Source organism: Nelumbo nucifera, chromosome 2 (genome assembly GCF_055504915.1).
Source record: "Nelumbo nucifera cultivar China Antique chromosome 2, China Antique-T2T, whole genome shotgun sequence".
NCBI lineage: Eukaryota > Viridiplantae > Streptophyta > Magnoliopsida > Proteales > Nelumbonaceae > Nelumbo > Nelumbo nucifera.
The window spans coordinates 111,587,478-111,615,062 of record NC_142650.1 but is presented as its reverse complement, the minus strand read 5'-3'; the positions used below and the strand labels follow the sequence as shown (position 1 = coordinate 111,615,062).

Genomic DNA, 27,585 nt, shown 5'->3' with positions numbered 1-27,585 from the left:
CATCAAGCACCTACCGTCGTGCCATCAGAGTGCCTACAATGTGCCTTCATGGTGTCGTCATGTGTGTCATGGGTGGGCTATGTATGTATCTTGTAAAGGGGGACTGCCAATAGCATTATTATAATTACTTAGCATGATTTTCCACTCTTTTGATGTTTTCTTTTGTCACTCCCCCAAAAGCTTAACATACTCTTTGAGGGGAGATAGGTAGACGAGTGAACCAGTTGCATGTAAATGTTAAGCACGAGATCCCCTCGACACTAAATTGTGTGCTTGTGAATGCCATGTATTAATGCAATACAAATAGCATTTTGCTAATTCGTGTGCCATCGTGTTGCTTTTTTGTGTGTGTTTGCTTTGTTGCTTAGGCTTACTCGCCCCATTCGAGTGCCGCGTGAGGCCTCAACAATTAACCCCGTGACATTAGGCCAGTTAAAATGTTTCTTCCATTTTTAAGTGGCAGTCTAGACCACTGGCTTAGATCCCCTTAGACTGCCGCCTTAGGTCGGTTAAAATGTTTCTTCCATGTTTAGGTGGCAGTCTGGACCGCTGGCTTAGATCCCCTTAGACCACCGCCTTAGGTCAGTTAAAATGTTTCTTCCATGTTTAGGTGGCGGTCTGGACCGCCGGCTTAGCTCCCCTTAGGCTGCCGCCTTAGGTCTTTTTATATCTAAGGCAGCAGTTGTATTACAGCTGCCTTTGCTTTTTTACTTTTTATTCTTTATATCAATTTGATTTCAACAATTTTTCAGTACCTATTTAATACAAATTTCATGGCAGATAATACATAAAAATCAATTTAAACAAAAAAATGCAAATAAAAATAAAAAAATATTTAAATTATTAATTATTATAGTATCCAAAAAAATTACTTAAATACAATATCCAATTGACATATAAAAAAATACAAGGAATTTAAAATCCATGCATAAGGCCCCATGAAATCCATGTTTTGTATACATTCTTCAAACGCTCAAGCAAAGCTTTCACACAAAGAAAATCTAATCATAACTAATCACACAACCAAACAAAACTGATGTTATTTTCCCAGAAAATAGCCTATGTGGCAACATCAATGCCAAACAAAAAAAAAATGAGCTGTTTTCTAAGAAAATGGTGCAACAGATGCTCATGCATACAACACCATTTTATCAGAAAAAATCTCTGAAGAAACGGCATCGATGCCAAGCATCTACCAAATAAACCAGCTTCAATTCCCCAACACTTCATAGCTGGCAAGACTTTTTTGGATCATTAGGTATGCAAATTAAAGATGGAATGGAAATGAGCAATGGATATAATTGATTAATATAAAGGTGAAGTAATGTTCAGAAAGGGTAATTTCAGTAGAAGAGGTAGGATTTTGTGGAATCTAACCTCTCTTGTGTTATGTTGGTTGTAAAGAAAGAATTAAGAGGAAAATTTTTGAAGAAAAATGCATGAAGAGGAAATGCTTTGAAAGAATTGAAAACACCCTGATTTGGTGGGTGAGATCTCTCAATCTGTATGTGGGATCAAATCCTTCTTGGTCTCAATTTGAGGTTTAAGGGTAGTTTCTAATGTAATTGTATTTGTTCCTTTATATCATGCTTTTGTATAAGCTCTTTTGAGGGAAACAAAGGACTGGTTAAAGGTCTAGAAAGATATTTGGTTTGGAAGATTAAAATTGTGGTTTCTAATGCTTTAAGAGGAGTGATATATGGTGCTTGGACAGTCCTCTGTCAAAGCCGAATCCTACCACATACTCTGAAAAGGCATACTGTATACTATTTTTAATGGGGGTAGTTTGGGTAGTTGGTCTAGATGCAGTGATTAGGAAGCATCGGTTTTCATATATTACAATTAGTTCACCAAATCCTACAACATACACTGAAAAGGCAACTGAAAAGAAATGAGTTAATTGTAGTAGCATCAATGCATCACCTGTGATTTTCATCTATTTCATGGCATTATCAAGGTTCTAGATGAGACCTATGTTTAAGAGGGTATCCAATATTTTCCATGTGCAAGCATGTGGCAAAAATCTGAAATAGATGGTGGGTAACTAGATGATTATTTGGATTCCCATGATCAATTCTAAAACTGAAATACTGAGGACAAACAACTCTTTCCCTTTAGAATCTATTATATCCTCAACTTGAGGACAACCAACCCAACTCTTATCATGGACTGGTATTGATTAAAGTCTAGTTAGATTCGAAATTAGTTGTTGGTATTCTGATGGCTCAGAAAATGTTGTCACACAAAGTAGATAACCGGAAAAATATTCGATAAGTTTGGGATCAAGAGAGATTTTATGATTTTTCATTCCTCAATAAAATGTAGATGTTAGTGTAATTGTTAATTATTCAAGTATAGAAAAGACATGAACAGACAAAAAACTGACTTGAGGGTCAGTTCGTAATGGCTGAAGTGGGTGAACTTACTAGCTTGTTGCTTTGTCCCTGAATGGATAAGCTAGTTAAGGAGTCGTTTGTTCGACTCCATCTGATGGTGCGCTATCCGGTCACTCCTAGCTGGTACTCGCATGGCTCCCGAAAGGTACCTGAGATGAGGAAGAAGAAGAATCCCCGGGGGGTTCGCCCGGCGGGAACACTCCGACGATTAAGTTAGTATTCTGTGTAAGAAGCAAGGAGGGGATAAAGGCTAAGAGTGAGATAGCGCAAGTGATCAAGAAGATACCCCTGTTCTCTGAGAATAGGCTCCTTATAACAGAATTCCGTTGCATCAGGCCCACTGGCCTCTAACAGGGCAGGTACAACTGCCACTGTCAGCCTGCCAAAACCATTACAGGTAGGGCTGAGGTGGCACGCGCATGGTCGTCATTGCAGGGTTCGCGCCTATCAAGTGTAAGACTCCCTCTAAAGGTGGCAGGCACGACGTTCTCTGACAAGGGACATCGCGGCTGTCCCAGATTTGTCGGGTACGGTGGTCGGGTAGGAGATCTTCTTGCGATATGCCGAACTACCCTTTCGCGAGTTACCTTGCGCCGGGCTATCCCGTAAGCGATGTGCTGCCTGTGGCAAGCTATGCAGAGCTGTCTGGCCCAAAGTGTTTTCACCTCAGGGTATTTAGAGATGGATTGGTGTGTTCCTGTCTGGGAGTGGCCCGAGATCGCTTGGGAGGAGCTCGGATACTAGAGAAGGTCAGGGGACCCCAAGCTCGGAGGCAGCCCGAGGTGCCCTAGCCCCGGGGAGGAGGTATAGGCCAGGCGGCTCCCGACGAGTAGTCTATCCCGCCGAGTTGCCAGGCTGAACTCGGTGGGACCTTCCCTCCGAGTTGCGGCTGCGTGTGTTGCGCTGTCACGCTGAGTCACTGTTTGAGCAAGGTCACCCCTACGTGTACCCGTGCTATGAGGTCGGGTCAAATCACCCTCCATCAATTGCCCCCCACTCCCTGTGCTGGCGGCGTTGACCCAGCGCAGGGAGGTCATGACGCGCCGGATGGATTTGGCTTCGGTACTCATGCCACTCCGTCGCGCTTCATCCAGCTGGACCGGTCCAGTGCCCGGTTCGATGAAGAGAGACCCGGGTCGCGTTCAGTTTACGCGCGAACCTCACATGATTTGGACTTTGCAGATGTCAAAAACACGTTAAACCGTTTTCGCCTCGAGGAACCCGCAGCCGTGGCTATAAATAGAGGGGGACCCTTGGCCATTTCTTCGCCACAAAGTCTTCAGCGTCAGTGTTTGAGCTCGCGCCAGAGGCTTCTTAGCTCGGGTCTTCCAATTCGTCCCGCTTTCCCAATCCGATCGCGTTCCTTTGGTGAGTCTCTCGAGCTTCTTTTTTCCTTCCAGTTTGTTTCCTTCCTTTCTGCCTGTTATGTCATCTAGCGTAGGTAGCCTAGCCGATGAGCCCGAGGTGGGTACCTCGGACTCTGACTTCCTCTTCACTGCTTGATTGCTGAGGTGCTAGTGCAAGCACCTCTCTTTGCTTTGACCGATCTCTTCCCATCGACCTGGACGTTCTTAGCACCATTTTGGCAATAAAGAAGAGTGCTTCGGGCACTCTCCCCGGGCACAGACGGTCTTATTACCTGTCTCCCCGCCCGGGTTTCAATCTCATGCACAAGCTCCCGAGTAAAGTCCTGACCTGGAAGCGGGTCTACTTCGTAGTTCGAAGCAGCATGGTGTGGCCCTTCCCTACTGACTGGAGGGTGGCCATTCAAGACCCCGGTGTCATCCTAGATGGGAAGACCAAGAAGGCACTCCAGCCGCTGGCTCAGCTCGGTTTAAATTATAAAGAGTTCACATCCGAGGAGAAGCTCATCCAGGCCGGCTTGAGCTTGGGTAGGTTTTGCTTCACTTCGGTTTTTTGTCTACATGTTTACTTCGGGATTGCTAACGCCGAGCTTCACTACAGGTCCTATGGAGGCAGAGAAGATAGACAACCAGAGGCTCCTCCGCCAGATGAAGAGAAAGAAGCGCGTAGCCAAGAAGGCGCGCGTCGAGTCTCCTCAAGCCTCTGTCGAGACTCAACCTCCACAGGCCCCAGCTCCGGAGCCCGAGCTCCGAGGTACTCCACCTGTCATCGACCGAGAGGGAGACGTGATGCCTCAGAGGCCCGAAATGGTGGCAGAGCCCTCTGCTAAGTCCACCGAGCCTGTCGCCGGGAGTGCCACGGAGGCTGCTGCTGATTCTCACTCTGCAGAGGCTGCCGCTGGGGCCCGTTCTGCTAATGCTATCGCCGATGCTTCCGAGGAGTCTGCCCATGACATGGAGATGACGGCGTCCAGCTCGGAGGGTCAGAGGAGCCGAACCGTCCTGAACCCCTAGTGCAGCCTAGAGAAGAGCAAACTGACTACATACCCGGAGGAGGTCACTGACTGGGCTGACCTTACTCCTGGTCAGCTCGGTGCCTGAGCTGCCACTCATATTATGGTGGTGAGTTTTTTTTTTTTGGTTTCCCTTTTGACTGGTTTCCCTTTTGCAGGTGAGCTCTTCCGTACGTGCCTTGACCCTTCAATCAGATCGGCACCTGAGGCGGGCTCTAGAGGCTAAGAAGTCATCCCGTGCAGCCCATACAGAATTAAGGGTCATTCGCGGACAAGTCCACCGCTTGGAAAGTGACGCCTCGGCTCAAAAGAACTTCATCGAGGTGATCCTGGCGGAGAAGAGCGAGCTGGCCCGAGATAAGGATAGATTGAGGGCCGAAGTGAATGGGTACAAGGTCGGCCAAGAGGTCTTGAGGCTCAAGGTGGACACCCTTAAGGTAGAACAGGATGCTCTGAAGCTCAAGGTGCAGGGCCTTAAAGAAGCCAAAGGGAAGCTGGAGCACGAGGTGGAGGACCTCCAAGAAGACATTAAGGAGAAAACGGCGATCTTCGAGGATGCCCTCAAGGAGACCAAAGTTCAAGCCGTCATCGACTATGCCAAATCTTCGAGGTGTGATGACGTGATGACCGAGGCCTACCACAGGGGCTTCAAGCTCAGTCGGTGGTTAATTAGGCACCTCTACCCCGAGCTCAATACGAGTGCCATCACTACTTCTCGGATCACCGATGACATCATGCGTTAGTCGAAGGATGACCCGGACTCCGAGGATGAAGGTGCTAACGATGAAGTAGAGGATGCTGGCCCGGTTAATACCCCCGAAGAGGTATCTGGCAAAGACAACGAGCTTCCAAAATAGCTCGGTCCCTGTATTTACAAGCTTAGTCTTCTCTCTTTCTCTTTCTTGTAACAAAACTTTTGTAATGAAATTTTCATAATAAAAAAAAAAATTTACTTTGCTAAACACTTGTGCAAATTTTTTCTTTTACTTGCCAAAGTGGTTTCTTTGTTCTGAACTGTTAGACTATCAGGCTAATTACCCGAAGTGAGGGTTCCTCAATTGCCGTGATACCGAACTGTACTCCAATACATAGTAGGGGTAGCCTTATGTACACCGAGGTGAGTGACATAGTAGGGTACATGCCTGACCTGTCTTTACCCGGGTTAAGTTGACATCAGTTGTCCTGAGCGGGTTCAACTAGTTGCATGCCGGGGTGGGCCACACGTCACAAGGTTCGTTGATGAACTGCCTGCGCCTTAGGCATTGCAAGTACTTAGCCTATGCCGATGGGGCGGCTAAGTCTTATGTGGTGTCGAGGTCTTTCAATAGCTCGGCGTTTTAGCCCTTAGGCTGGAGGAGCAGCTTATAATTCGTTCTCTTATAGTTCTTCTATGCCGAAGAGGTGACAAGGTTTTATAGCGCCGAGACCATGTCTGCTCGGCATTTTGGCCCTTAAGCTCGGGTACTGGCTCGTGGCCTACTCAATTGTTACAGATAGTATTGTCTTAGGTTGACAATTTTCCATGCTCGAGGTACTTGTTTGCCTTCGAGGGTCTCGAGCTCGTACATTCCTTCTCCGAGCACTCGCTTCACTCGGTAAGGTCCTTCCCAGTTAGACCCGAGTTTGCCAGCACCGGGCTCAGGTACCATAACTTTATGAAGGACCAGGTCGCCGACGTGGAGGTTCCGCTTCTTGACCCTGGCGTTATAGTACCGAGCTACTCTCTGCTGGTAAGTTGCGGTCCTGATGTACGCGAGGTCCCTTATTTCACTGAGTAGGTCAAGGTTGGTACGCAGCTCGTCTTCGTTCGTTTGGTCACTGTATGCTTCCAGTCGTAGCGTAGGCTCTTCAATCTCTGTGGGGATAACTGCCTCGGTGTCGTAGGTGAGGTTGAAGGGGGTTTCTCCTGTGGCGGTCTTTTCCGTAGTTCGGTAAGCCCATAGAACACTGGATAGCTTGTCTACCCACAATCCTTTAGCTCGGTCCAATCGTGCCTTCAGTCCACAGAGGATGGTTCTATTTGTGACTTCTACTTGACCATTTTCTTGAGGGTGTGCAACTGAAGTGAAATTCTATCGGATCCCCATGTCTTGGCACCAGTTTTGGAATTTGATGTCCTCGAACTGCTTGCCGTTGTAAGAAATCAGTACCTGGGATAACCCGAAACGGCACACAATGTTTTTCCAAAAGAAGTTTTGGACATTCCGGGCTGTGATCGTTATAAGGGGTTTGGCTTCCACCCACTTGGTGAAGTAATCCACTACTACCACTAGGAACTTCCTCCGGCCTGTCGCTGGTGGAAACGGTCCAAGTATGTCGATGCCCCATTGTGCGAAGGGCCACGGGCTGGTGAGATACTTGAGGTCGGCAGCAGGCTGATGGTAAATGTTGGCATGCTTCTGCCATTTGTCACATTTCCTGACGAGCTCAATGGCATCTGTCTTCATTGTTGGGCAATAATACCCCTGTTGAAGTGCCTTTTGGGCGAGGGCCCTGCCCCCAAGTGTCCGCCGCACAGACCCTCATGAGTGTCGCAGAGTACAACCTCGACTTCGGTAGGTTGCAAGCAACGCAGGTAGGGGAGCGTGTAGGATCTCCGGTATAGTCGTTCGTCTATCATGACGTATTTGGCTGCCTGGCGCTGCACCCTTCTGCCTGCATTGCGATCTACAAGGAGGCCCCCCGGGAATGCTAGGCTGAGGCAGGTCCTCTATGTACACGGTTCTCATGGTGATGCCGCTGGTGCTGGCTAATCTAGATAGGGCATCGGCCTCAACGTTCTCTGACCTAGGGATTTGCCTGATGAAGTGTGACTAGAAGTTGAGCAGGGCCTCTCTGACCTTGGCTATGTAGGCGACCATGGTTGGCTCACGTGCTTCGTACTCGCCAGTGACTTGGTTGATCATGAGTTGGGAATCACTGCAGATAACGATGTGCTTGGCTTTTACCTCTCTGGCTAGAGCTAATCCGACAATCAACGCCTCGTATTCCGCTTCATTGTTAGATGCCACGAACTCAAAGTGTAGCACGTACTCCAATTTCGTGCCACTTGGTCCATGCATAACTATTCTAGCTCCGCTGCCCTGTTGGTTCGCGGAGCCATCTACGTGAAGGATCCAGGGCTCCTCATCCCAGTTCGCGCTTGGCCTAACTAAGAGAGATGCCACACTGGCTGCTACCTCACGGGGCTCGGACTCCACCGGCCTAAGAGCTTCGGGATCACCCGAACTAGGGATCTCGTGCTCAACTAGCCTGGGAACTTCGGAGCCGAACGTGCACTCGGCGATGAAATCTGCTAAGGCTTGGGCCTTAATAGCAGTTCGCGGCTTGTATTGGAGGTCGTACTCGCTGAACTCAATGGCCCACTTCTTCAACCGACCAGAGACCTCGGGCTTAAGTAAGACTTGCCTCAGAGGTTTGTCAGTGAGGATGATGACAATATGTGCCTGGAAGTACGGGCGGAGCTTCCGAGCTACAATTACCAGTGTGTATGCTTGCTTTTCTATCTGCGGGTATCTCGTCTCTGCTCCATGCAATATTTTACTAACATAATAGATGGGTCGTTGCACCCGATCTATTTCCTTTATTAGTACCGAACTGACCACTTCATCGCTTGCCGAGAGGTACAGTTCTAAAACATCGCCCTCCTCGGGCCTGGTTAAGATCAGCACACTAGCGAGGTATTTCTTGAGCTCCTCAAACGCGAGCTAGCAGTCTTGGGTCCATTCGAACCCTTTGCTTTTAATTGCCTTAAAGAAAGGCAGGTATCGGTCCACCGACTTGGACATATAGCGGCTCAGGGCAACTATATGGCCATTCAGCCTTTGGGCCTCTTTCATCTTCCGGGTTGGTCTTATGTCTAAGATGGCCTTAATCTTATCCGGGTTGGCCTCAATTCCGCGCCGGTTAATGATGTATCCTAGGAATTTGCCCGAGGTGACACCGAAAACACACTTGTTTGGATTCAGTTTCATGTTAAATTGTCTTAGAATTTGAAATACAGAATGCAAGTCTTGTATTAATTCGTGTGAGAATTGAGTTTTGACGACCATGTCGTCTACATAACACTCTACTTTTCTGCCAATTAACGGCTCAAACAATTTATTTACAAGCCTTTGAAAGTTGCCCCAGCATTTTTCAATCTGAAGGGCATAACCTTTTAGCAGTATAGACCGAATTCTGTGATGTAGGCAATCTTTTCCTCATCGGCTGGGTCCATCATGATTTGGTTGTAACCCGAATTGGCGTCTAAGAAGCTCAGCAACCCGTGCCCCGAGGTCGCATCCACCAAGCGGTCGATTCTGGGCAGTGGGAAGCAGTCTTTTGGGCAGTCTCAGTTTAGGTCGGTGTAGTCGACGCACATGCGCCACTTGCCGTTAGCCTTCTTTACCAAAACGGGGTTGGCTACCCAGCTCGGGTAATGGACTTCTCTTATGAAGTCGGCTGCGAGAAGCTTTGCGAGCTCCTCGTCGACTGCTTTCCATTGCTCCGAGGCTAGGTTGCGTTTCTTCTGTCTAACGGGCCTAACTACAGGATCAGTATTGAGATTGTGAGTCATAAGGTTAGGGTCTATATCGGGCATCTCGGCCGCGGACCATGCAAAAACATCTAAATTTTGAAGTAAGAAACTTACTAGTTCGGATCGTAGAGGTTCCTGGACGGAAGCACCGATCTGTAGCATTCGAGTTGGGCCTGCTGCTGAACTCGGGACAGCGACTGTTTCTTCACTGGGAGAAGCTTGTTCTTCGCCTTGCTCTATAGGCTGCTCCAGTTCGAGGTCGTCGACCACCTTGGTCTTTCCCTTCTGGGCAGTGACATAGCACTTGCGGGACTCGAGCTGGTTGCCCCGCGCTACCCCCACACCGAAGTCTGTAGGGAGCTTCATTGCCAAATAATAAGTGGAGACCACCGCCCGTAGAACATGGGTGATTGGCCGTCCTATTATGGCATTATATGGGGAGGGGGTCGCGACTACCAAAAAGTCATGGTTGAGTCTAACTGCACAGGGCCATGTGCCGACTTCCACAGGTACTGTCACTTTCCCAAGGGGCCTGACTTCTTCACCGCTGAAGCCCACCAGAGGAGTGTTCGCGGGCTTCAAGTCACTTCCCCGCAACTGAAACTGGTCGAACGCGGATTTGAAGAGAATATCCACCGAGCTGCCTGAGTCAACAAGTATGTGCCTAACCTCGAAGTCGTTGATCCTCAGCTTATTCACAAGCGCGTCATCGTGGGGGTAATGGACCCCTCGCGCATTGCCCTCCATGAAGAAAATTGGTTCTTCCGTCTTCAGCCTCTTCAGAGGATTCTGTTCTTCTTGGGCAGCTTCGCGAACTGATGCTCGAGCTGCTGCTGAAGTACAACCTGCAACGACCGAACCTCCCACTATCACGTGGATGGTGCCCCGAACTGGCCTCTCTTCCGAAGGCTGCCTCTGTGACTGATCGGCCGGCCTGCTGCTGGACTCGGGAGCATCCTTATTATTATTATTATTTTGTACAAAGTTCCTTAAATATCCGCGATGGATGTGCTCCTCTATCTCGTCGCGGAGGTTTTTACAATTCTCGGTACTATGACCGTGATCTCTGTGAAAACTACAATACAAATTCTTGTTTCTCTCATTGGGATTCCCTCTCAGCCGAGGTGGCCACTTCACATACGGGGTGTCCTTGATCGCCATTAGGATCTCGGCTCGCTTTGTATTCAGCAGGGTGTAATCAGTTCGGTCTACCATAGGAGCTCGGAATGGCTAGGCTGGCTTTGCCCCCCGAGCTAAGTCCTTCTTGTTTCAACTGTCCCTTTGGTTGGGGGGTTCCCCTTCTCTCTTTCTTTTTTTGGGCGCGCCCTCACCCTTCTGGTTGACTTCCTCCTCTGTGGCTATGAACTTGTTCGCGAGTTTGAGGAAGGCTGTAATGGTCTCCAGCTGGTCAAAACCCATATGCCACTTGAACTCCTTATGGGTCTCACCCTTCTTGGCTGCGGCGAGCCGTACCGCGGGGTCTAGGTGCAGTATCTGCACGCACGCATCGTTGAATCGTTTGATGTAGCTTTGGATGGATCCTCCCTCTCTCTGAACTATCCCGAGGAGGCTTTCCTTAGTTCGTAGGCACCACTTGCTCGTGATGAAATGGGATGTGAAGGCTTGTGCGAACTGCGCCCAGCTTTTTATCGAGCCGGGTGCAAGGTTCTGGTACCACATGCGGGCCACTCCTCTGAAGGTGGTGGAGAAGGCCACGCACATGCAGGACTCACTGGCCCCTGCTAGGTGCATCTGGGATTGGAAGGCATCCACGTGATCATTTGGGTCGAACGACCAGTCATATTTGTCGAGAGGGGGGAGTTTGAAGTCTTTAGGCATTGGAACAACAAGGAGCTCGAGAGATAGGGGGAGTGAACAAAAAGGAGGGGAACTTTAACTTCACCCGAGTTTACCTCTTCCCTGCCTTTGAGCTCGGGCAAGCTATAGGTGGTAGTTCGGCAAGCTCGGCGACGACGTCTTTGTCTCTTGGCCGGTTTCGCGTTGGTGCTGCTCACCTCCGTACTGTCAGGGATCATTTGTGCAGGAAGCGGCTCGGGTTGCTGGTGATGGATGCGGACAGACGGGTTCTACTTAGAGTCTGTAGCCAATTCCGTTGCATCAGGCCCACTGGCCTTTGACAGGGCAGGTACAACCGCCACTGTCAGCCTACCACAGCCGTTACAGGTAGGGTTGAGGTGGCACGTGTAGGGTCGTCATTGCAGGGTTTGCGCCTATCAAGTGTAAGACTCCCTCTAAAGGTGGCAGGCACGACGCTCTCTGACAAGGGACATGGCGGTTGTCCCAGATTTGTCGGGTACGGTGGTCGGGCAGGAGATCTTCCTGCAATATGCCGAACTACCACTTTGCGAGTTACCTTGCGTCGGGCTATTCTGTAAGCGGCGAGCTGCCTGTGGCAAGCTATGCCGAGCTGTTTGGCCCGAAGTGTTTTCACCTCGGGGTATTTAGAGATGGATCGGTGTGTTCCTGTCTGGGAGTGGCCCGAGATCCGTTGGGAGGAGCTCGGGTACTAGTGAATGTCAAGGGACCCCGAACTCGGAGGCAGCCCGAGGTGCCCTAGCCCCAGGGAGGAGGTATAGGCCAGGCGGCTCTTGGGGAGTAGTCTATCCCGCCGAGTTGCCAGGCTGAACTCGGTGGGACCTTCCCTCCGAGTTGCGGCTGCGTCTGTTGCGCTGTCACGCTGAGTCACTATTTGAGCAAGGTCACACCCACGTGTATCCGTGCTATGAGGTCGGGCCAAACCACCCTCCATCACCATCCATTCAAATTGTGGTTGTTTGGAAGCATCTCCAAGTTCAGTTTGACTCTATCCATTTAAATTACGGATGGCTAGAAGCATCGACTCCATCCAAACGACTTCATATTGGGAAGCATTGATTCCATCTAGCTGGAAAGCATCAACTCGACTGATTTAAACTATGGCTAGATGGGAAGACTCCATCTTCAAAGCAATATTTCTCCTACTTCAAGTTCGAGTGGTTTGGGGTCCCAATCTTCATCCAAGTTCGAGTTCAAGCAATTTAGGATCTCATTCTTCGTCCATGTTCAAGTTTGAGTGATTTGGGGTCCCATTGTCCAAGTTCGAGTTCGAAATTACTATTTGATTGTTTGTCTTCTCACAAACTTCAGAGTTAGCAGGAAGTGGTTTCTTCTTCTAGCCTCGATTTGGGGGTCCCATTCCCTTTATTTTATTGGGGTTGAAATTACTATTTTCTTGGGGTTTAGATGATTGTGAAGGTGTAAATACTATTTTATCACCCGAGGGGTTGAAATTTACACTACAATAAACCATCCAGTCTGTGTAATGCTGGATGGTTTCCAACTCTATAAAACACTATTTGGTTTTTGTAATGCTGGATGGTTTCCGACTTTGTAAAACACTATCTGGTTTGTGTAATGCCGGATGGTTTCCAACTCTATAAAACACTATCTGGTCTATGTGATGCAAGATGGTTTCCAACTCTATAATAAACCATCCATTCTATGTAATGCCAAACGATTTCCAACTCTGTAATAAACCATCTGGTCCTCCCCATGCTGGATGGTGTCTAAATCTGTTAAACACCACCTAAGTTTCTCCATAGAAGATAGTCTAGGCAGAATATCTGTACTTGTTGTTGATCATATAAGTAGATATATATGTAGTTTGGGTATTAATCACATAGATAAGCATTATGAGCTTTACTAAACTGCTTGCTATTTTAGCCAATCTAGCATTACCATTCACCACCTTCCTCTAGTACACTTGCTTTGAAGATGGAGTCGATACTTCCTAGCAATCCATAGTTTGAATCAATGGAATTGATGCTTCCCAGCCATATGGAGTTGATGCTTCCCAATCTGAAATTGTTTGAATGGATGGAGTCGGTGCTTTCCATCCAACCGTAATTTGAATCAATCGAGTTGATGCTTCCCAATCTGAAATTGTTTGAATGGCTAGAGTCAATGCCTCTAGTTAGTTGTCATTTGAATGGATGGAGTCGAATTTGAACTTGGAGATGCTTCCAACTAAATGGATGGAGTCAAATTCAAACTTGGAGAAGACGAATGGAACATGAATGCTTTTTGGATTTGGTGGATTCTGTTTTTAACAAAAGGGTAATTTTGTCCTAAAAACTTCATGTTTTCTCCCGCTCACTCAATTTGCTATTATTTCTAAATGTAACTGAAATTGTCAATTGACCAAACTTGGTCAATTTTTTTTTGCAAAAAGTCCTTAAAATAATTATTCAATTATTAATATTTTTAAATTTTTTTTTAAATTAAAAATCAAATTTTTTATATAAATGTGGATTTGATAGATTATTTATTCCATTGGTTTATTCTTTTTAATTTGTAATTGGAGTTGTTGAAGATAAGTTTATGATGGTTGTTGGGATTTTATGTAGATATTATGTAATAAAAGTTAATGTATTCCATTTAATGGCATTGGAATAAAAGTTGGCTAAGTGGTTAAAGATGCATCGTTTTTAGGCATTAGGCGAGTTGGGGTCTTAGGTTTGAATTATGCTAGTAGCACTTTTTTATATTGAATTTGGCTTGTTTTCAAACTAAGGGTCGATTTTCTTTCATATCAAACTATATCATGCTGCACAATACACACTGATATGATAGTGTATCTTTCCAATCGTAGCGTATTCTGTGTCGGTATAACATGATACTGATACAATATGCCCCATATTGGCGTACCGTATTGATATTTTAATCCTTGCTACTAGGTAATCTTTCAAATATGTATTACACATAATTATAATTTATGGACCCTTGTATTAATTGGTGGTGAAATCTCCATATTTCTTGATCCTAAATCTTATTGATTCCACACTCAAAACCTTTTAACTAACATGCAATGTCACCCATAGGTAGGTTATCTGTGGCCCAACCTGAATCAAAGCAAGATTGTGATCTAGTTCAATTTTTGAAGGCATTTGATAAGAATACATTTGTACATTGAAAATGATAATAATTATGAATTCTAAGACATATTTGCATTCAAAATGGGGGAACGTTTGCAACCTAAATTAGATGCAAACATTGCACTCAAAATTGATCAATGTAAAACAAAAGTGATCCGTGTTTGTGCACTAATCACAATCAAAACCATTTTCTAAGAATGCAAAATCTATTAATACAAAATTAAACCAACTTTATATTTTCATGTACCATGCATATTTGTATTTGCACTTCTTACGATGACAAAGTTATCAATCACATGGCAATGCCAAGTGGTTTCATTCATAATTTCTTCTGTTTTGCTATCTTTTGTCTTTTGGTTAAGTCTATTGTATTCAGAATTTTTATTTAAATTGTACTACTTTTAAGTTTATTTAGATTATAGATTATTCGAGTTTGATTTTTTAAGTAATTTTTCTTTTTTCAAAGTATTTTGGCGTTTATAATTAATGAGGTTAAAGAGGGCTATTGCTGAGCATGCATCAACTTAAAAGTAGTTGTTTAGCCCCATCACATACTATCATGTCTTAAAGATAATCACTTAACTTAATTCCAATCCGAAAGACTAAAACCCTAATAACATATTTTATTCTTCTAAACCTTTCAGCCCTTTGCTACCTATAAGTCATAACTCATAATAAACTAGTCATTTCAAATGCTTACTTTTCTGTTTTTTTTTTTTTTACTAAAAGAACTAATAAAAACATCAACAAACAAACACTAATAAAACATAGATCAATATATGTAGTGAAATTTGAGTTAAAATATGCGATTGTCAAGTTCTACAAGATTTTAAGAAATGGGAAGAAGGTTGGGTTGGGCCCAACCCAAGCTGAATTTTGGGTTGGGTTGGATTAGGGTTGAAGGAACTTAGTTAGGGTTAGGGTTAGATATATCGGGTTGGATTAGGGTTAGGGTTGGGGTTTAGAACTTAGGGTTAGGCTAGGGTTGGCCCCAACCTGACCTAACCTAGACCGACTTGCAGCCCTACATATATATATATATATATATATATATATATATATATATACTTTTTCTTAGGAAAGCAAATAAGTCGGATCAGATCCAATTTGAATCTGAATCTGATCCGATAAAAGCCAAATTTGGATACCACCATTGATCCTAACAAATCAGATCGGACTGGAAAATTTGATTTGTTTAGTTAACAGATCGAATTCAGATATACCCCGATCCAATCTGTTAGTTATAAAATATTATATATTATATGTATATGACATATATATTTTACATATTATTTATATAATTATATATATATATATTATAATATAGTATTCATATTATATCACAAAATTTTTTATTACAATTCTAATCAGATCGGATTTGAATTGGATATCTGATAAGGTATCCAATTCCGAATTCGAATCATGTTCTTGAAAATCCTACGGATTGTTACCGGAATTGGATCATTCAGATTTCTGATTGGATCGGATCAAATATACCCTTTGCCGAATCCGATCCAATCCGTTTCAGCCCTACTTTTTCTTTTCTTGTTTGGCAAGATTAATTCACTTTAACTTAAATTTTAGTTTCTTTCCGTAGGTGGGGTTGTGTTTGGACTTTGATGCCACATGCGCATGCCAAATTGACATGTGTGGTATATGGTATAGTGTCACATATCCTATGGATCATTTATACGTGGGTAAATTACAGATTGCCACTATGTACCCTAGTGGTAGTAACACTTAGCTTCCCAAATATTCATCTGTGGCAAATACCAATTAAAGTGGGCTGTGCCACCCGTGGGCTAGTATGACCCAGCACGATATGGATTGTGCTAAGCAAGCCTGGTCATTGTAGCAACCGGGCCATGTCACGGCCTGACCCATACCCCTAGGTCATGCTAGGCTCGGGTTTTAAGGCCCATAAGCTAGCATGGCATGGCACGAGAATGTGGGCTTTGATAGCATGACCCATGGCCTAGCATGGCATGTTGGCACGCCCACATAGTGGCCTGGTACAGCATGGCACACAAAGGAAAAGTTGCACCTGTAAATTCTTTTTCTTTTTCTTATAAAGTATGAATTGTTTTTTCTGTAGGAACCAGCCCAAATAATAACTGCATGGTATTTTAGACATTTTTATATCTTTTCTTAGAAGATTCGAACAGAGAGGGTCTACTTGCAACTGTCATAAAGTTCAAGGGATGTGATTGAAATTACCAAACTTCAGGGGTATTTAAGCAATGGTCAGAAACTTCAAGAAAAGTTACGGTAATTTGCAATTATTTCAGTTCAATTAATTTATTTTTTAGAAATTTTGGTTTTGGTTTTCAGAATTGAAACATGGTTAACCAAAATAGCCAAAAAACCGAAACGAAAATTTCATTTTTGATTATGTTGATTTTTCCTCAATTCAATTTGTTCGATTTTTCATTTTACAAATTTGATTAAAAAATTCTATTTATTGGTTCAATTTTAATCAATTTAATAAATCAAATACTCACTCCTGTAAATGAGTATAGCTGGTTTTGTCTACTCTTGGGACCCTTGTTGGGTGAGTTGTGGTTCTTGGATGGTTTTCTTCTGTCGGTCCTATTGTTGGCTGTTACTTTTTGTATATCTCTTTCTCCTTTTAATGCAATTTTTGTTTTGACTAATTGCCTTATTGAAAAAAAAAAACATTCTCTATGCATAATTAGGTATGCTTATATGTATGTATGTATAAATCCTTGCTTACATAAGAGAAAACTTTTAATTGGTCAACAGATTGTTCAAATTAAGACTGATGGGAGTATTTTGAATTGTTAATTGGTTAATTCGATTTCCCCAAACTGAGTTCTTATTTGGAGCAACGAAATAACACTTGGGGTCATGTATGTTACAGCGGGCTTCTTTCTTATTTATTGAATCGAAGTTTTGTCGACGGGCCAATAGACTTCCAAAAGCCTTGAAAGTTTGTGGTGTAATTATTTCTGTGTATTTCACACTTCGGCTTATTGTATGGCTTCAACGGGCCCATTTACATACTCTTGTTATCAAACTGGAAGCTCAAACTACTAAAACGGGTATATGATTGCATGATAGTTAGAGGTGTAAATCGAATCAAGTTGCCCGTGTCCCGGTATGGCTTGGCACAGCTTGAAATGGCACAATGACAAATGCACCATGTCAGACCCGGCACAGAGATTCATACAGTGTTGGGCCGGGGGTTCAAAACCTATGGGCCGGCATGACATAGCACGACAGCACGTTGATAGCTTTCAGCAGGAAGTTCTTTTTGTGTGTAAGGGATATTAAAGTTGCTATGCTTTGGTTTGGCCGCCTTCTTTGGGTAGTGCTCCATGAAGGTTAATTAATTTGGTAGCCGATGCTGCAGTAAGGTCAGGGTTGAATTCTAAATTTTCTTTTCTTTTGAGAAATCCCAACCTCTGGTTAATTCCATTTCACCAAACTGAATTCTTATTTGGAGCAATGAAATAATACTTTCTCAAAAAAAAAAAAGAAAAAAACTGAATATACAATTGTTAATTAATAAGAAAAAGATAACAGTTTGTGGATATTGTCCGCAACAAAGTAGTAAATAGAGGTAATAAAAACAACAATTAGATAAAACCAAACTCGTCGCCAATAGGGGTTTATGTAAAAGACTGCCACCAAACCCAACAACACTGTTATATAAGAAGCTATAAAGCTTACAACAAAGCTGTCCATGTCCATGCCCATGTCCATGCCATCAGGAGCTGTTTGCATAGATGGTGGTGCCTTGGAACTGTTTGTGCAATTATTCTTCTTTAAGGATTCTCCACAAAGAAGAGGGTTGCCCTCATAGCTAGATTCCTCTAATGTTGCAAATTGTCCTTCTCTCTGGAGTCCTTCCGGATAGGTTGTTATGAGCCACATTGAAATTCGACAAAGAGTTTAGTTCAATCATTTGAGGAGGGATCATTCCCGTCAAATTGTTGTAGGAAAGGTCCAAACTCTCTATTTTTATCAAATTTGAAAAGCTTGGTGGGATTTGCCCATTTAAATAGTTGTGCGACAGGTTCAATGCACGAATATCACTTAAATCTCCAATTTCAGGTGGGATATTGCCTACTAATTTGTTGCAAGAGAGAACAATTCCAGACATGAGCTCAAGAACAACACCCATGTAAGTTTCGTACCGGAATTTTGTTGTGAACTCCACTTCTACTTCCACCGTGACGTCTTCACTACTCAAATCATTTTCAAATCCAAATAACATACTTTTATATGAATATAACTCACCATATGTGAATCCAATAAACACTTCTAAATTTCTTCCATATGAGATTGATTCTCCTTTAAATTTGATGTTATTTAGGCAGTAAGGCATCGAACCTGAGAGAAAGTTGTGAGAGAAGTCCATTATGTTGAGATTTTTCAACTCGCACAATTGAATTGGAATTTGTCCTTCCAATTGATTCCCTTTCAAAATAAGGGCATTTAGGGATGAAAGCCCACCAATCCATTCTGGAATTCCACCATTTAAGTGGTTATCCCTAATGCCCAATGTCACCAAGGAAGTGTTATTTGAGAATGCATTTGTCATTGGTCCTTCCAACAAATTTTTCTGAAGATGCACATGTTTCAAATATTGTGAGCTAAAGTAAGAAGGAATTGAGCCCTGGATATTGTTTTCAGAGAGATCCAAATATCTGAGCAAATGTAGTTGACAAAATATTGTGAGCTAAAGTGTATTTGTTCATTCTCCTTTTTCATTCTCCTTTTTCACTCTCACTCTCAGAAGCGGCTCTCATTTCTCCTTCTCAACTCTCAGAACCAGCGAACCCAGTTGCACCTACGAACTCAGTCACTAGCGGCCGACACCACCAGAAGTAGTCATCTCTCTCTTTGGCAGTGATCTCTCTCTCTCTCTCTCTCCAACCAGCACCATTTTCATCTTCTTTCTTCTCATTCTTAGTTCTCTCTCTTCTTAGAACTATGTCTTCTATCTTCTTAGTTCTCTCTCCAGCTGGCGCCACCAAAACCCAGGCGCACTATTTTCATTCTACGAACTCAAGCACCGGCGACTGGTGCCACCAGATCTAGATCGTCTCTCTCTCTCTTGAGCGGTGAGCTCTATCTTCTCACTTTCTCAATTTCTATACTCACTCTTAGACTCCTAGGAATCAGCGAACTCAACAGGCACCATTCTCTCAATCCTCAGAGGGCACCCACGCTCAGACTCACAGGTCAGTCTTCGGCCTTGGGCCTAGGCTTCAGGCTTTTATGAGGACCGGGCTCGGGCTCGGGCCTGAAAAATTTATGTTAATAAAGAGCAAAAGCCCAGCCCGAGCCCCACCCATGAACAGATCTAATTGTGGCCTATTGTCAATTAGTTGGAGTTGATGAAGCATATGCAGTTCTTGGTAGAACGAGGGAAGCTGGGATCAACCCAGATGTCGTTACTTACAATTAGACCTATTCATGGGCCGGGCCGGGTCGGGCTCGGGCCGGGCTTTCACTTGTCACTAATAAAAATATACTAGGCCCGAGCTCGAGCCCGGCCCGACCAACGGGCCTATAACTTGAGCCCAAGCCCAGCCCTGATAAAAAGCCCGAAGCCTGAGCCCAAGCCCGAAGCCCGACCTAATTGAAAAAAAAAAACAATTTTTCCTATTCAAATAATGGAGGGGAGGTCTTTATCATATAATGTCATATGATGGGGGAGGTCTTAGTCCAATTTGAGAAGAGAGTGGAAGTTTTAATATTTTGGAGGAAAAGCCAAGGGATGTTTAAGTCTTTTACCTTAAGTTGTTTCCATTCGTTTTCACTTACTTTTAGGTAAATGAGTTTATCTAGGAAAATGTTTCCTAAGTAAAATTTGTCTGGGTAAGTTCAATTCCAATGTTCTTGTGTTATATAAGCTATTTACCCAAATAAAAAGAGAGGTAGGAGGGAGGAGCATTATCAGCGCACGAGTAAGTTGCTTACCCATCCTCCAAGAGGGTATTAGTTGTCGAGGTAATAGGTACTCTCCGTTATCTTGACTTACCGTGGGACCCAATATAGTAACATGTGGAGATGTGTGGTCAATTGCCTATTTAACCAACTTACCACTTGCTAAATACCAACAAATAAATAGGGCCTAATAAAAATAGGAAGTTTAAATGCGTTATACGGTCTACCTACTTTTTATTAATTCACATTTTAAAAATATACTTATCATGCATTAAATACTATGACATCATTAAAGATTATTGTATCATTGGTTTGTTCATAGTAAACCTGATAAGTGATTTTGACTCTTTTAGACAGAAGGAAAAAGTGGTCTCACACACTCACCCCACCCCACCCCACCCCGTAGGTGAGAAGCCTCCATGGCGATACCATATTTCTTCTATTTCTACAAGAATGGCTACTACTGTAAAGTCATGTAGAAACTATCAAGAAAAAGAAATTTGCTTTGGGTGTGTTTTCCAGTACCGACTTGAAAAAAAAAAGAGAGAAGTTAGGGTAAATTTTGTTTTTGTTCCAAAAGCTTGGATGCCTTTCTTTAGTTATTCTTACATTTTCTAGTATCATTTCATATGGAATGCTCCCATCTCATACAGGTTTGGATTTAATGAATATCTGTGTAGCTTCTTTGGGTAAAGTGTGGCAATTAGAAAAAACGCAAGTGGTTTTAATTGATGGTATACGACTAGGGTGTCTCCCAAATGTGGTAACTTATAATAAATTGGTTGTGGCTAGACGTGTTCATGGGCCGGGTAGCCCGGCCTGGCCCTCGGACGGGTTTAAGCATGTGTTTTAGCCTGAGCCCGACTATTTTACGGGTCGGGCTTGAGATTTGTTAAAAAAGTCTGGCCTGGCCCGACTTTTCCTAAAATGCCTAACCCTAACCGTAAATACTTAAAAATTTTCTTCTCATTCTCCTTTTTCACTCTCACTCTCAAAAGTGGCTCTTATTTCTCCCTCTCAACTCTTAGAACCAGCGAACCCAGCTGCACCTGCGAACTCAGTCACCGGTGGCCAACACCACCAGAAGTAGTCATCTCTCTCTTCGACGGTGATATCTCTCTCTCTCTCTCTCTCTCTCTCCAGCCAGCACCATTTCCATCTTCTTTCTTCTCATTCGCAGTTCTCTCTTTTCTTAGAACTAGGTCTTCTATCTTTTTAGTTCTCTCTCCAGCTGGGGCCACCAGAACCCAAGCGCATTGTTTTCATTCTATGAACTCAAGCACCGGCGACTGGCGCCACCAGATCTAGATCGTCTCTCTCTCTCTCTCTCTCGGTGAGTTCTATCTTCTCACTTACTCAATTTCTATTCTCACTCTCAAACTCCCAGAAATCGACGAACTCAATAGGCACCATTCTCTCATTCCTCAAAGGGCACCCACGCTCAAACTCACAGGTCGGACTTCGCCCTCGAGCCTGGGCTAAGGGCTTTTTATGAGGATTGGGCTCGGGCTCGGGCCTGAAAAATTTATGTTAATAAAGAGCAAAAATCCAGCCCGAGCCCGGCCCATAAACAGATCTAGTTGTGGCCTATTGTCGATTAGTTGGAGTTGATGAAGCATATGCAGTTCTTGGTAGAACAAGGGAAGCTAGGATCAACCCATATGCCATTACTTACAATGCTTTGATTGTCGGTGCCACCAGGTATCGCTTACTACCACTATGTCTCAATTTGTTTGAAGAAATGCTTCAAAATGATATCATTTTAACATATAGAGTTACAACATTTTGATGATCTCTTTCTTTAAATCTGGACAATCGATAGAATCTAACAAAATCTTCTACGATATGATCCTAAGCAATGTTTCTCCATCTCCAACTACATATAACACCATAGTTGATGGCCTATGTAAAGCAGGTTTTACTGTTAATGCCCTTAGGTTATTTAGGAATTTACAACAGCATGATTTCTTCCCAAGTATTCGCACTAGTAAATCAGGAACTTACAATGGTTATTCAAGAACCAACAAGAGGACTTTAGTAATGCTTAGAATTATTCACACTAGTGGATTTGGGGAAGAAATCCATCTATTTAGCCTCTCTCAATTGAAAAAAGGCCACAAAATTGAATGCTCAGAATTAAATTTTCCACAAACTACATCTATTTAGTCACTCTCAAGTTAGAAACAAAGAACTTTCCACCAATTCCATTCTCATCTTTCAAATCTCATATTTAACATAATGGGGCTGAGTGATGAATGGAGCTCTATGTTCACAAAAAAAGGGGAATATTCTCGATTAGTATCCTATACTTTGTCTCTAGTGTTACTTTGGTTCCCAAACTTTAAAATGCGATAATTCAGTACATGCAATGTGTGTTTAACTAACATTGATGTTCTTGTCAAAGAAGTTGGGATAGCTTGTTTCAGTTGATAAGTTTATACCCAAAGCATATGCAGTGTGTGTTTGGTTGAAACACTAAACCTAGACCATTTTTCAGTTATGTCCTATACCTTGGAGATTAATGGGCAAAACTGAAAAGTTACATATAACCCCTACACTTAATTATAATACTGCACTAGGTGTTGGATTGAGTTGTCTTTGATATGCCAATTAGTGAAATCTATTGAGGATCAAAATCTGGATATATTGTGACAGTATAAGAATTCACTTGAGTGGATGATCATAATGATAAGATCGACCACTTTGTCGGACAAACTGAATGATAGGGCTTACACTCTCTCTGATGGAAACCTAAATCATTGGTAGTGGATTTCACCTATGTTTAAGATCTCGTTTTGCAAAATATATTTATATGATATACATATTGTGTTTTATGAAAAATGTTTGCAAAAAGGTTTTAATTCCCGGATCCATTCGAGCAAAGAGTGTGACACTATACTTTGCAATCAGGGTAGAGGTCCTTTCCTATCGGGCAGTGCTGTGATTATTATGCGCCGAGAGGTTAAGTATAAGAGACCATTAAGGGCTGACTACCTAATGGGCTTTATCTTACTTAAGTTCATTATCTTTGGGTCTTTATAGGATGGGGAATTCAAAGATCATTTAAGTGTAAATGTTGGACCTATATTGAGCCCATAGTGATGAGTGATGTGCTTAGGAATTCACTGCATTTAGTAGTGAATTTGGCCAAAGCTTTTCACATTGGGCCGAACCCATGTGGACTTATGTGAGGTCATTGTGGAGTCACATGCCATACAAATTAGCCCAAAGTTGGCCAGCTTTGCAATTGGAGGTGTCAGCACCACCAGGCCCACTTTGCAATTGTACTTAACCAATCATTTTTAGTATGTCATTGATAAAGGTTAGAATGGTTTAGATTTCACTAGGACAAGTGTCGCAATACCCTTGGACCTGGAGTAAAAACTTCACTAGATGATGATGCAAATTGCATAAGCAATTGTTCTTATATGAGTTGAAGTTTTTATTCCAAATTTAATTGAGAATTTCGTAACTCCATGAAAAAGAAAATCACTACTTGTCAGTATAAGGCTTGTCTACCCCCTCGAAACAGGTCAACTCCCAAACCAAAATGAACACTCCACTAACTTGACAAAAACCTACTCAACCAACTACAAGATCTAGTAGAAAAGAAATATTTGGTATTAATTTTAGGGATTTCTTCATGCATCAAACATTCAATAAATTCTGGTGGAGCTACCTCTACACATTCTAGATTTGATGTTGCGCAAAATGATTGCAGCATCCATCCTGTATTAGCCCGGGAATCTAATTTAGAAAAGCAATCAGAAATGATAAAACTACCTACAATAAGTTTAGATATACTGTTTTGTTTGGATAAATCATTACCTATCACCATTTTGTGGTTGTGAATCAATTGTATTTGTTGCCACGATCCTATCTGAAATTTCGCTCATATCCAGTAATAAAGAAAAAATTAGTGTTAAGGCATCTGAATTCTTGCCTATCCAAGTATAAAAGTTATTGGTTGTATTGAAACATAAAAGCACTATCCATAGGTCCATGCTAATTTCTTTTGCCTATTAGTGCTAAGACTAAGAAATCCTTTCAGGGAGATGCGCTGGGTAAACAATGAAATAATCTTATTCAGAATCCCCGGGGCAACAGAAACATTGGTATGTTAGGTTGGCATTTGAAGAATTACCTTTGAATCACTTTCTTCATCAGAATCACTGAAGAAGTAAATAAGAGCAAACTTACCTCACTTTGACATGGTCAAGTACACCATCAAGTATTTGTCACCCATGCACAAATGATCCTTGTGTTCTTAACATATTACATGAAATGTGACCTTTGTGTTCTTGTCACCAAGTCATGGATTCAAAATTTCTGAAGGACCTCACAAAAGCATACGTATGTCCTTGTTTACTAGGCATATTAATATTTAAAGCAATATATTTAAGTAACACAAATTTATATTTTTTATATCATGGATTCATAATCATAATCAAGAAAAGGTTTCATTTCCTTCCTAAGATGTTCGAACCACTGGGTTTGAACATTTGTGTATAGGACTTACAACTTTTGTTAGAGTTGATTCCTTAATGGAACCATTATTATATTTAGGAAACATGAGAGATAGACTCCCTAATGGATTTTTTTTTTTTTCTTGTGGTTCCTTGAATGTTTATTTCTTTGATGGGTTCTCTAGGCAATGACAAGGTATGCATTTTAGTATTTCCTTTCTTTTTTCTATTTTACTGCTTTTAATGATAGAATTTAGGTATTTAGTTCTTGGTATAATCTTCCATTTTCAGCTTGTTCTCTTGGTAATACACTTGTTTCATTTTCTTGCTTTCCGAATCCAAAAAGGATTAGTGACTTAATTTAAGGTCAAGTTCATCCTAACAGATCCCTTGCAGAGGAAGAAAGTGGGTCACTTCATGCATGATCCAACAAAATCCTCCAATAGGGTCTAGAACTTGAGCCCAACATTGACCAATATCCAAAAGGGTAACCTTATCTACTTGTACAGCCATACACAAAAAAAAGAGGTTTCCTTTAACCTGCTAAAACTTGGATACTTTGGTTGTATTTGGTTTGATAGAAAATAAGAGAAAAGGAAAATTGAGGGAATGTTCTTATAAAATACACATCTGGGGTAAGATATCAGGTTTTGCCATAAAGGTCAACTGTCACACATATGTTAAGCACAAATAATACATATACACATGGCAGGCTGAGTTCATAGTGGAGTTCTTAAATCACAAGACAGAAAATTAAGCTAGAGCCGCACCTGTACTCTTGCCTCTTTGCACCAAATCCCATGTTTTATTTTGTCTTGCTTTGATTTAAAGTTCCATGTTCTTGCTCATGATACCAGTATTTGTCTATTTTATTTGTAATTTGTAGATGCTGATACATGTTCTGGTATTTCATTAATATTGCATAGATTTGTTGTGGCTTTTCCATATTTTCCTCTGTTTTTGACATTGGACCTCATATTCATCCTTGAGTTAATATACTTCTCCTACTCTTATATCAAATGTGTGTTGTAATCCTTTCCTTTATTGCTGACTAGTTTTAACAACACTTATCTTTTCTATGTAATTTCTATTGCTTGCCTTGGCCTTGTGTACGAGTTCTTTTGGCTGTGAAGTGTTTGTGATATTTGATCCTAGACAAAAAATGTGATATAAGTTCTTCTGGAAAAATCCTCTTTTCATTTTTTGCCATGATAAATCCGAGTGGTGATCAATCCAGTATATCCTATTTTATAGTCACTTTGCATCGGATTTAGTGCATTGATGCATTAGTAGAATTTATACAAATACTTTTAACCTTGGATGTTTCCTAGTGTAAGGAAAAAATATAATGATGCTGCCCATAATCTTAGCCAAATGAGCTCCTTGGGATAGCATTGACAAAAAAATTCAAGACTTTAAGCAGTCTTCTGCCCTCTGTCCTGTGTTTTAGACTTCCATCCAAAAATGACAATACAGGCTAACCCATAGAATGCATTTATCTGGTGTGGTATTCATAATTATTTTCCACCAAGATTAATCTGTGATTCTGTTCCTCAAGAAAGAATATTCCAGGAAATCTATGATATGGTTACTGGAACTTCTGTATGGTTGTAGTAGAAGTCTGCTGAATTGAAACATATAAAAGAAACTTAGAGAAGCCCCTGCCATACTCAAGTATGCCTTTTTTTTTCCCATTTTTGATCAATAAGTCTAAAACATCTTACTTCACCCCTACTACAACTGTTGTCTTGATTGGTTATTTAACTGTCCTGATCTGTGAGGAATTAAATGTTTATGTTAAATATATGTGGTTAGTACATATATTTATGAGAGGTCAGTACATATTTGCAGTACAAAAAAAAATCACAATTGTTGAATTTGGTTGAGAAATATGCATTGCTGCTAGTACATGAAATGTCATAATTTCAGTTTATTTTTAACCTTTTAAGTTTTCTAAAAGTTATTTTCTTCTCAAGAATTCCTTTTGGTGTAGGTAATATTGACATCTCTTGTTTACAAGAAGGAACTGAATCTAAGAATCATGATGAAAATGCATGGACTTGGGGATGGTCCCTATTGGATGATTTCTTATGCATATTTTCTTTTCATATCATCAGCTTACATGTTATGTTTGGTGATCTTTGGTTCATTGATAGGTAAAGTGCAATCAGAAGGGGATTTTCCTTTTTCATTTTTAAATTGTTGCTTGGGTTTCTTTTCAGGTTCTACTGATTTCTTTAACTCGCAGGGTTAAAGTTCTTCACTCTCAATGACTACAGCATACAGTTTGCCTTCTTCTTCATCTTCGTAAATTTGCAAATATCCTTGGCTTTTCTAGTGTCAACGGCTTTTTCAAAAGTTAAGACTGCTGCAGGTCTAACTACGCTTGACCCATTTTATCTTATGGTAAAGAGTACTTAAAGCCTACTGTGGCTTTCTTTTCCATTTCTTTGTTCAGGATCCATCCTTCCCAAGTGAATGTAACTGCAATAATCTGCTTAACTGGTTCTGTTGTTGTTTGAAAATTTAGAGCCTATCTGGTTTGCGGGAATAAGGGTCTGGAATCAGAATCAGAATCAGAATGGATCATTTCAATTCCAACTGTTTGATTGGGTATAATCGGAGTTTCATATCTATTTCTGGTGGAATGGTATTCCCCCATTTGAGGGAATGGCCATTCCTTCCCCTTCCCTTATCTATAAAATCACATTCCACTTGATTCTAATTCTTGTCTGAACCAAACAAACTATAAGAATAGGCCACTCTGATTCCAATTCCGAAGAATATTAATTCTGACTGCAAACCAAAAGGACCCTTGTAGTTCTCTTTATAAGAGCTTCATATATGCTCATTTTGAATCAGAGCATTGAGTTCCCTTTGCAATGCAGCAGTTATAAAGCTATTTTGTGCATTCTCTATTTGGATGTTAATTCCATCATTAATATTCTTACTTGCCTTTGTTTCAGAGGGAGAA

At 42.1% G+C, this 27,585-nt stretch overlaps 1 protein-coding gene across 1 annotated transcript in view; it reads right to left on the bottom strand.

The window, feature by feature from the left end:
- The window catches only part of LOC148802814 (uncharacterized), an 87,198-nt gene extending 68,405 nt beyond the window's left edge, over window positions 1–18,793 (bottom strand). The window contains exon 1 of the mRNA XM_088897994.1: window positions 18,122–18,793. Coding sequence (XP_088754120.1) covers window positions 18,122–18,793 — 672 coding nt within the window. The remainder of the gene's footprint in view (window positions 1–18,121) is intronic.
- Window positions 18,794–27,585: the final 8,792 nt, after the last annotated feature.